The sequence below is a fragment of the Hypomesus transpacificus genome, chromosome 2 (genome assembly GCF_021917145.1).
Source record: "Hypomesus transpacificus isolate Combined female chromosome 2, fHypTra1, whole genome shotgun sequence".
NCBI classification, from domain to species: domain Eukaryota; kingdom Metazoa; phylum Chordata; class Actinopteri; order Osmeriformes; family Osmeridae; genus Hypomesus; species Hypomesus transpacificus.
Window position 1 is genome coordinate 13,730,009 of NC_061061.1, and position 11,735 is coordinate 13,741,743.

The window sequence follows — 11,735 nt, forward strand, 5'->3', positions numbered from 1 at the left end:
CAGTTAATTAAAGGGGCAGTTAGATTACCCCCATATGCCCCTCACTGTGTCATAATTGTAGGCATGCAGTACTGTATGGTGGGTACCCACTACGAGGCCCATGTGCTCATGTGTCAGCTCACCTAATCATCTTAATGTTTGCCTTTGGCCTTGAGAATCTGTGAGGCATCATGATTAATTAATTGGACTTTTTTCATTTTATAAGATTAATGACTGAGCATGAATTCTGTGCAATTATGCTGCAAAGTCATGAAATAGCAGCAGTATGATTACACTTCAATAGACTATGCAGGGCTTTTGACATGATGTGTGTTGTTTGTTGTATGTCAAAAAGGCTATAATCACTTTAATGTAAAATACCTTTTACTAGACAGTCTGACATACATGCATCAAAACAAGTACAGGCTCAGTGTTGTTTTTTTTGTGTAGAATGACCAAACAAAAGACAGGCCTATGGGGGAAAGTGAGATACAGTAGGAATGGAGAGAGCACTCTTAAGTACTTTTAGTATGGCTGTGGAATTTGATGTGGTGAGAGACAGTTCTATGTTTCCTCCCAGTCCCCTTACAATTCTTGTCTTGTTTTTCAGAACAAAGAATAAACTGTGGTACTTTGAGTTTGGCACTTCTGAGACATTCTCAGCCACGTGTAAGAAGCTTCATGACTTTCTGGAGATTGAGGTAAATCAAACTGCTTGTTTGTTCTACTTTGGTGCAGCAGGACTACGGTACCATTTGACTAACATCAGCGGAGTATTTATGGATAGTTTATTTGTAATAGATGTACAGTAATCATGCAGTAAAGCAATTTCCAGATTATTGACTTGCAACATACACCCTTTTAAATCCACAAAGGGATAGACAACACTGTATTACAGTAGCTAGTAGCTAAATATATAGGTATGAAACCCTGCAATAGGGCCTCTAATCTAGTGCACACCATTTAAAGACTCCGGGCAGTCACCTTCTGATCCAGAAAAAGCCTTAATTTGAACAAATCTCACTTTATTGAAGTGTTGACAAGAGGATTCACCCTCCCTCCCTCTCTCACGAGCACAACCCCAGCCCAACACAAATGTAATTATCCCTGCACGACCCTGCTGTGTGTGATATTGAGTGATAATGAAGGGGGTGTCTGTCTGATCCATCTCTGCCTCCTTAGAGCTGTCCACACAGTGTAGAGGTCTTCATTAATTAACATTGGAGGGGTACTTACGATAGGGTAAGTGTAGTTCGCACTATGATTATGGACAGAGGAAATATCTGGTGGAAAGGTCTAAGGGGTTGCAGAGTATGACAGGTCCCCTTCTGCTGGACATCTCCAGCCTGTCAAAGATCAAATGGATTTGACATTGGCTGTGGATCAAACTGAGCGCGTGTTGTCAGATAACTGAAACATATGAACACGGCTTTATAGCTTTGTACCTAAATTGCTGGTGTTTCACAGTCATGTTTGAAACACAAATAAAAAGTTCTCAAGGTCTTATTATTGCAAATGATTAATAATACCTTTCTCTTTTTTATCCCTCTTCTTTTCAATCTGTTCTGGGTTTGGGTTATTTTTGAAGTGTGATGGCTTAACTCTGGACTTAAGCAGTATCTCTCTGGAGGGTATTGCCATCCTCAATATTCCAAGTATGCACGGCGGCTCCAACCTGTGGGGGGAGAGCAGGAAGAGAAGGGGGAACCGTAAGGCAGGGAAGAAGATACCCGAAAGGAGGATGACATTGGTGGACCCCAAGGAGCTCATGTTTGCAATTCAAGGTAGGTATATATTATTACTGTATATTACTGTATCAGGTATATATATATATATGTATATATATATATTATCTACCATTAGGAGTCCATGTTAACCAAACATTAAGCCAACAGTCAAAAGGGAGAACGTGACCTTGTTCATTTTAGCTACAGTACGCCTAACTTTAGGCCAAACTTTTCCTAGCTACAGTACAGTATGAATATTTCACTAGTGACATCTTAAATCATGGCAGACAAGTTGATATTGTTGGGGATGAGGGGCTACGGTTTAATGTCACTGTTTGGGACTGTCACTTGGCTGGTAATGACTTATGTAGGCAGTGTAGTATGCTTGGCTAATAGGAGCAGACGGAGGGGGCTCAGTGTGACTCAAGCTGTCACCCACCCCTGAATCCATTTATGTCCAAAAGGAGACCCATCAATGCTAACCTGTAAAACAGAGTTGTGTTAGTTAACTGTCCTGGGAAGAGCTGACATGCTGATACAGTAAAAGATTGTTACTCTGTAGATCATTTCAAATTATCTCTCTTGTAAATGCTTTGTAAAAACTTTGATTGTGTAAGCTTGAGTTTTAACAGGGTTATTCGATATATTGAAGCAATTAACCATGAGAGGGTGTGGTATATCACAAATATACAATGGGTTGTGCTGCTCAAGTGGTTTATTGCTTTGATACAGTGGTTACATCACCGTTCATGTTGTTTAAATTAAACAAACAATTTATGTGTTAGGAGTTTAATAAAAAAGCAATGTCATTTTTATTATTATAATTTTTATGAAGCAGTTTATACGTATATTACTATAGCTATTGATAAATCATGTAATATCTGCTGTCTTATCAGATATAAGTATTGTATATTGAATTTTAGAAGCGCTATTAATAACACCCTTTGATTCATCATCTTAAGTTCAAACCAATGTGCTTCCCAGATTCATTATCTAAGTCCTGCTTCAACAGGGGCACATCCAAGATCACCCTTTTGGCCCTGTGATTTCAGTCAACATGAATCAAGCACTGATGAATGCATTCTTTGAGATTCAGATTTTTTTCTAAAGATCCCACCCCATCATCTTTTTTTCTGAATCATCAAGAAAACCGGGAATACCTAAATCCTGTAATGGGGTGGATACTGTGCAGTGTGCCACTAATGTTCAAAGATTTTTTCTCTTACTTTGAAACTATAGACCAACAGAGGGGTACTAGATGATCAAATCAAAATACACAACCTCACTACCTCACTACCAATCCTGTCCATTATTCCTCAAGGAAAGATCAATCAATTTGGTGTCATGGATTAGAAAAAAAGTGAATCTGCAGTCTGTACCTGGGAAGGCACTTACAGTAAGAGGTGACTTAGTGAGGGTGAGGGTGAGTGCCACATGCCCTTGCTAAAGGTGTGCTCAAGGTGAGTGCCCTAACTTGTCAGATCAGAGAATTGAGTAGTACAGTTCTTCTATAAATATCGGAGTGCATTAGCGTTAGGGTGGGTTGGTGAACATTGTATTGCCCAAGCACAGCCAGGCGAACTGCAGAGAACGAAACATGTATCAAACTGGGTGGTGGGGTGGGTGGTGTGGAGGGAGAAAACTCTGACCTTTCTGGAACTGTTAAATTGTCCTGCTGGTGACGCCAGGAGACAAGCCCCTCAGGTGGAAGGGAATGGCTGCAGGGTGAATTATTTAGAATGAGATGAGGGCGGAGGGAAAGAGGGGGAGGGGATGGGGGTGGGATGTTAGGCAGTGGGGGCAATTGGGAATGGAGGGTGTGGCAACATAGAGGTGGGGGATTACATCTCCTCGTCCCATTGCTCTTGCTCGCTCGTACATAGAAATACTGCACGCCCAAAGACTCTCTCTTACTGTCACTCACTCACTCACTGTCCTTTTCTCTCCCCCACCCCATCCCCTTTCTCATCTCTCTCTCTTTCTCTCTCTCTCTCTCTCTCTCTCTCTCTCTCTCTCTCTCTCTCTCTCTCTCTCTCTCTCTCTCTCTCTCTCTCTCTCTCTCTCTCTCTCTCACACACACTCCCTTTTCAGCTAGTGTCCGCATTGTTCACCAGCTCCAGCTCTGTCACTCTGCATGTGTCAATGCAGTGACTGTGCTGGACAAGTGACAATGACAAGGACACTCGGCTAATAGTGTACACCTGACAACACTATTATCAAGCTCAGCCTGATTAATACAAGACAGTATATTACAGTCATATTTTTGCTAAAGGTATCATTAGCTGCAGGGCAATAAATTCCATTCTACTTGATTGTAAAAAAAAGCTTTTAATCTACGTTAATACAATAAAATTGTCAATCTGAATAATATACATCTGTATTCAGGATAGAAAATGCTCTGCAACCACTTTTATGGTCTTAGATGGGTCTTCCCTGACCTTAGGGCGTAGGGCAGCATAGAATTCCCACAGTAAGCATTTACATTGCAATTGAAGTAGCCCTGGGCAACCAGGAATACACACACGTTTATCCATCACCGTGGTGATGCCGTCCATCATACATGCCAGCCCGGGGCTGTTTGAGCCAGTAGCACTAACGTGAGAAGGCATGCTGGGAGTGAAGCTTTAAAGCCTTGTGTCAGGGGGTTACCACACGCATACATATACACAGACATACACACACTGATGTTTTTACACAAACATACACACACACAAGCACTTATTCTGTAACTCTGGCAACAACTGTAGTCACCACCCTTATAGATGGAGCTACATAGTTATAGTCATAGATGTGATGACAGAGGCAACACTTCCCTTCAATTGTTACAGAAGTCATAAACATTGAAAATGTATAAGTGGAAATTAGTCTTTCTTTTTTCAGAAATAAACAAGGCCATGGATAGATACTGTATGCGAAGAAATAAACAAAAAAATATTTTGGTAGAAAGATGTGTGGTTTTGTTTTTCAGTAGCAGTAAAACAACACATTTTATGTCAATACAAAAAAACAGTTCTTGAACTTTTATTGAAATTCTATTTTAACATAATTTTTCATAATCCGGTAGATAAAGCTAGATCCACATCTTCAACTTCAAAGCATTGGTTGATAATATAAATGGTTTTCCAACACAGCAAAGCCTTTTCAATGTTAAATGTATGTTGGGGGTTCAGATGGCTGAGCAGTTAGGGAATCGGCTATTAATCGGGAGGTTGCCGGTTCGATTCCGGATGAGACACATGACGTTATGTCCATGGGCAAGGCATTTCACCCTACTTGCCTCGGGGGGAACGCCCCTGTACTTACTGTAAATTGCTCTGGATAAGAGCGTCTGCTAAATGACTAAATGTAAATGTCTAGCTAGAAAGGTGCAACATTTTTGGCTTACTAAAAACTCCTGAATCTCCCTCTGGTTCTACATACTCTGAATTTCTGCACTGTTGAGTTAACCATGTCCAAACCGTCTGTAGGTCAGTTGTTTGAAGAAATCACTGACCAAAGACCCAATCTAAACAGCAGTTTAGTCCATACCCACCAAGTTCCTAAAAATGGGTCTTTGTCTAATTTAGTGTCTCTGTACTCCCAACAGTTCTGCAGGAGATCCTTAATTTGCAGAGGGGCGATAGTTGTAGAGTAGGAGGAATAACAGGCCCGGGGAAACAGATGGGCCCAGCGCGACACTGGGCTTCCAGCAGGGGCAAAATCAATGCTCATAACTTCAAAACAGAACAGAAATTAATAATTATAGCAACACAAGATTGCTTTGCATTGCCGGTGCAATCTAATTAATAGGTGTTTTGTTTGTGGCTTGTTGTTGTTCTTGTTGGTTGTTTTTCCCCTTTTAAGAGTGAACCTTCAAGGTTTCAAAAGCGGTAGTAACTTTTCAGTTGTAAACTTTTAATCATTCATTTTTTATTTGAGATCAATCCATCAAGTTAATAATTGAATACAGATTCATTGATTAGATTTTGACTCGCAAAATGTAAACATTTAAGGTGCATTTCTGTATGTGTAGATCCTTCTGACCAGCTCCTGGAGGTAGTGGGTCTGGAAGGGGCCATGGAGATGGGACAAATATACACAGGCCTGAAGAGTGCTGGGAGACGCCTGGCCCAGTGCTCCTCTGTCACCATCAGGTCAGATTATTAAAGGAGCATTGACCAGATTATTAAAGGAGCATTGACCAAACTTCAAACTACTTTTCACATTCCCCCAAAGTCTGTTTTAAGTAAATGTCTGTTACAATTGTAATACTTTGATAACTAAGTTTCTAATAGTTGTCTATTTAATCAATACATGTTCTGTGTTTAATACAGAACTAGCAAATCCCTCCCTATGCAGATTGATGGGGAGCCCTGGATGCAAACTCCCTGTACTGTAAGTAAGCTCATTAACATGTTTGTAATTGCTGACAGAAGTTTCTAGTTCTAACAAATAATAACACAGCTGACTTTTAATTTGCTCACCTTGTGGCTCAAAGTACTCCCTACGAAAGTGTACAAGTGTTTGTTCTCTTTTCCATTTTGAAATCACTCAATTTGTGTTGAGTTCATGTTGTGTTCGGATTTAATTACAATGATAGTCCTCCAACAGCATTTAAGATGAAGTGGAGGCATAATTTACATATGGGTCTTTCAGATGGAGTTGAAGAATTGAGTGCATGACAAAACAAGTAGTTGAGAAGTGCACTTGTATCTGTTGCCAAAGCTCAACAGTTAGTCTCAGACAATAGATTATTGTGTCTTGATGAAATATCCATGGTGAGTTATGTATGTCTTGATGTTGAGTTTGAATTGAAACACTTAGTCTACTCAGCCTACTATTTATTAACAGTGATACTACTTTCTAATGAATTCTAGTTATTTTGTATTCTCATAAATAAACTCAAACTTGCACCTGTAGACACTTGTCTTTCTAATGCTACAATAACTATTATGTGTTTCTTATAATGGTGAATTATGATGCTCTGATGAATATGTTTTCTCAGTGTAGAACCATCAGTATGGATAATTTTCCTTGCTAAAAAGATTATATAGCAACTAAGAGTTCAGTCCATCAATATAAATTGGGGCCAAAACTGAAACAGAAATGTCCAACATTCTAGTTCGGCAACTAACAATAAATAGTAATACTGAATGAAAATGTATAGCTAATCATTGTTGTGAACCACAAAATTGTTCAAGAAATTATCGCCAAAATAACTCATGTCAAAATTATATTTTCAAGTTCAAAATAAATTCATACAGTATTTTGAAAATTTAGTTAGGGTTAGTTTAAGTTCATAAGTTAAACTATGTTTGAAGAAAAACTGCTGCCTCCCACATACAGTACAAAACAGTGGCTTACTGTACATGCAGCCTGGCTCCTGCAGCTGTATATGAACATTCATTTTGTCATCAAGTCATTCAAATATGGTAGGTTCTCTTTAATGTCATCCTTCTTTGACCTATAAGTTTGCTCAATCCTAATAAAAAGGTTAATTTGTCAACTAAATGATACGGATGTAACATTAGGGTTAGTCATGATGAGTATAATTTAGACATCAAGGCCACACATAGTACACTATAATTGTCACAATGTCACAGTTCAAGAACAGTGAATAACATGCCTGCTTTTGAAGTAGAAAGGGTCTTTTTGATGTGGATGATAGCATTGACCTAGGTCATTATTGTGTTTGTACTGCAAACTACATTATAATGAGTCAAGACCAGGTCATGCCATACCATCTATTTGATGTTTACCATTCAACTGATGTCTAATTCTAACATTAAACAGGACTGATCTAATGGTCCCCCAAAAGCTTTTGACCTTTCCTCAGAGGTATTAGTGACTGAATATAATTGCAGTTACTATACATAGAATGTGAGTTCAATTTCATCATACAATATCATTACACATTAGTCTAGGAATTGTTTTATTAGTCCATGTTTGACACTTTACATAAAGGTTACATTAAATACCATGTGTAAAAACATTGTTGGTACCTAGGGATTTCTATGATATGTTATTAAGTGTTAGTAAAAGTATATTGTCTAAGTTATTACAAAAATATCAAGTGACACACTACTGTATGGGGCAGGGGTGAAAAGGGTTAAGTGGATGTTGTAAAGGGACAGTTGACAGTTGTGCAATCCAAACCAGATCAACGTTAACATTCACTCACCCCTGGAAAGCCGAACCTACCCCATATCAAGTTTCACTGTAATAACTTGTTCCGCTAATCCGTAACTTCCAGTACCAGTGTAAATACAATGTTGTTACCGGGAAATTAATGTAATCTTAATGCCAAGTGTTTTAATACGTGTACTGTATCTGATGAACTAGGTAGAATAATTCATAACATACTAGATAACGCCACATTATATAATTTTACAGTATAACCATACGATAATCAATGCATCCTCAATCTCATTCCACACCAGATTGAAATAGTGCACAAGAACCAGGCTACAATGCTGATGGGCCCGCCTCAAGAAAGCAGTTTCTTCTCTGTCATCAGACGGACATGCAGCGAGAGCAAAGACTGATGGGACAACATTCAACATTTGCCTCTTTATTTCTTAAAAAAAAGCCTTATAGAAGCTTATCTGTGAACAAAGGTTACAATGCAAAAGTTACAATTCTACGATTTGGTTAGCACCCCGTACAACAGCTTACAGTGGCTACTGTATCCTTGGCATCGCTATGCTTTCATGCTCTGTGCCATGTCGATCAAATATCCAAAAGCAAATGTTAATCATTCAATGTTCTATATAAAAATTATATATAACTATGCAGAATTTATGTCTTTAATCTATTTTTGCATTTGAACACCATAATGCATGATGGAATAATGTCAATCCAGAGAACATATCCTTTTAATGCAGTCAAACTGCTGATTATAAAAGGTCCTGTTCACCTCTAATTGATCACCCATGACTTTATACACTGATTAAAATGACAAATACATGCATTGTAGAGCATGTTTGTCAGGTTTATATAAAAGTGTCTTGCTGTTGGATCTTACAGTATGTGGGATAATAAATGAATGTAATGATTGTCCATTTTCTGCATGATGCACAATGGTATTTTAGATGTATTGCACCAGGAATATCTACCTTTTCCACCAATAATGCAGTGGACAACTTACATTGCATGGATACCATGATCTCACTGTTCTGAGACCTGTTGAAATGTAAAGTAGTATTTGGTGTGTTATTTTGTTATTATATTGAAGCACTTTTGTCTTGAATATGTTATATTACTGGCTTGTCATACACATAATGTCACACTACATATCATACTTTTAAATGTAGTTTGGGATTATGGGCCCTGCTTTTTGAGTAAACTACTCAGATACAGTATGTTTATTAGGATAGGTTATGATTCTAAAGGTTGCCACCATGCTCAGATGATTGAAGCTGTGCCCTATTTGAGATTCAACAGTTCAAGGACCTCTGTACACTGATAAAAAAATTGTAATAATGTCAAATGTACAGTTACTGATTCAACACTAAGCAGTTTTGAGTGGCTAGGGTCAGGTGTCCTGTAAGGGGATTGAAAACTTTGACATTAAGAACAGATGTCAGGGTTGCTAAATTACAAATATCATAGAAAGTGTTTACAGTTTTTTGCTCCTGCAGCTTTTCAATGTCCAATGTATAATTACTGTTGATATTGTGGAGGTCAATTTTGACGATTCTATTTCTTTCTTTCTTTTATCACAAGGCTATCTGGGATTCAAGTTTATAAAGGGAGGGTTTTCACAGAAATCTACTGAAACTTAATGTTTTCTGGTATAATAATGAGAGAATACCAACCACTAGTGATCTAAACAGATATTAAAGTCTTTTTCAAGATATTTTTGTCAAACATTTGTAGTCTGGTATTACATTCAAAAATATTTTTTTATGATCTGTCCTTGAGGATTCATAGCTTCCTTATACTGTACAGGACATGTCACCTTTTTGCTAGGTGGAGCAGCATTTCCAAATATGTAGCCAGTCAAGTGATCTTTCACCAAAGACAAACCAAGTTTAATGAAACAGAAGAAAAAAAACACATCCAAACCATAATTTAAACATATTTGATTGCTTACAGTGAAATATGTCCGGTGCACAAGTAAGATGTCCGGTGCACAAGCCAAGATGCATTCTTGCATGCTTTTTAGGAGCAGTTTTAGGATTTCTGTCGCTTTGAAGTGCTGTCCTGCCTGTGAAACAAGTTGTTCCTTCAGGTTTTTATTGCTTTGTAATTGCAGTGTTTGAACAGTGATGTAGTATTTTTGTATATATAGTATTGTTTTTTGCTTATTATATATTATTCTATGGTCTGTAAGAAAGAGCCTGTCGACTGTTACTAAAATGTGAAAAATAATAAAAGCTGTGACTGACTTTTTCGTGCAACAAGCTTAAGATCTGACCATGTCTTTACAACTAGAATATGCATACATACAGTGGGTATCACAAGTCTACATACCTTTTCTGAAATTGTAGTTTTGGTTGATTTTGGTTGTAAACATATCCCTTGGTTACACAAGTGAATAGTACACACTCTTTGACAAATACTTTGTGGAAGCACCTTTTGTTTTTATTCCAGCAGTCAATCTGTTTGGATAGATCTTAATCAGTTTAGCATAGCTGGGTTCAAGCTCTGTCAAATTTCGAGATCTTGAAATTAACACAGGCCTCTTTTGGTCGATCCACTAATCTACAGGATTGAGTTCTGGGCTCAACTGGGCCATTCCTGTACAGCCATTCCCATTAGGCTGTGTGCTTCGGATGGTTGTCATGTGGAAAGTAGAAATTCTTCTTCAACTTTAGCTTTTTGGCGGAGGGCAAAAAGATGCACTAATATCTTGATGTTTGGACCTATTCATTTCCCCCTCTATCCTGACCAGAACCCATGTCCCTGCTGAAGAGAAGCAGCCCTGAGCACCACCATGCTTGACAGTAACTGTTGTGTTCTTTGGGAGAAGAGGGGAACTGGCTTTGTGCCAGACATACCTTCTGGAATTGAGGCCAAAACGTTCTTCCTTCGTCTCATCAGACTAGAAAACATCTTTCTACATCCACATTGAATATTTGAATGTGTGAAAAATATACAGGCCTGGATGGGTTTTGTTTGGTGAGAAATTGCTTCTGTGTTTTGCCACCCTATCCCATAGCTCAGACTTGTGGAGAACACGTGAAATAGTTGTAATAGACCAGAGAGGCCAGTTACTGGCACACATTCCTGCAGCTCCTCTGAAGTTTCCTTTGGCCTTTTGGTAGCCTCCCTGATAAGCTAAGCAATGGTGGATATCATTGCAACATAGATGTGTATATACATATGTATACATTTTGTATGCATATGTATTTTACAGTATATATATGTGTGTGTATAGACAGTTCTGGAAATAATTGAGAGACCATTGCACCTTTTCTTTCATACATTTTTTGGGGGAGAAGGACAACATAGCACAATACCTTGTGTGAGTTGCATCACAGCAACTAGATCCTGGGTTCGATTCCGGCTTGGGGCATTGTTCAGTGCTCGGGTGGAGTTACTGGGCCATTCTGTGTTTGCATGTTCTCCCTGTGCTTTGAAGGGTTTCCTCTGCAAACAACCCATATAAAGATACTGTATGCAGTATCCTGGTCAGTCCACAGACCTACAGGATTGAGATCCTGCTCATGTCACTGGCCAGGCAAGAGGTGAGCACTTGGACTTGGCCCCCTTGATGTGGCTAAGCACAGGTCCTGGCTGCCCTCAAAGGAACAGCCAACAGGATGCGAAAATGCAGAGAGCACATTTCTACAATGGACACTCGTGTGTTCTTCGTGCACACATGTATGTGTCATTCTGACGGACAAATAATCGTTTCTTCTTCTTCACTCCAGCCAAACTGTAATATGTATGTTACACTTTACAAAGCAATTCAGATTTATATCCTGTCTTAAAGGCATATGTGTATATGGTTTACATTTTTAATTTAGACGGTCATATAGAGCAGTTAAGAAGTGTTAATAGAGCAGATTTCTACAGCATGAAAGTGTATTAGGTTAAAAATAA

General features: G+C 38.6%; 1 protein-coding gene across 1 annotated transcript in view; it reads left to right on the forward strand.

The window, feature by feature from the left end:
* dgkb (diacylglycerol kinase, beta) overlaps positions 1 to 10,069 on the forward strand; it is a 32,966-nt gene extending 22,897 nt beyond the window's left edge. Inside the window, exons 22-26 of the mRNA XM_047043150.1 lie at positions 590 to 680; positions 1,568 to 1,763; positions 5,719 to 5,839; positions 6,020 to 6,080; positions 8,126 to 10,069. Coding sequence (XP_046899106.1) covers positions 590 to 680; positions 1,568 to 1,763; positions 5,719 to 5,839; positions 6,020 to 6,080; positions 8,126 to 8,230 — 574 coding nt within the window. The 3' untranslated portion in view covers positions 8,231 to 10,069. The remainder of the gene's footprint in view (positions 1 to 589; positions 681 to 1,567; positions 1,764 to 5,718; positions 5,840 to 6,019; positions 6,081 to 8,125) is intronic.
* Positions 10,070 to 11,735: the final 1,666 nt, after the last annotated feature.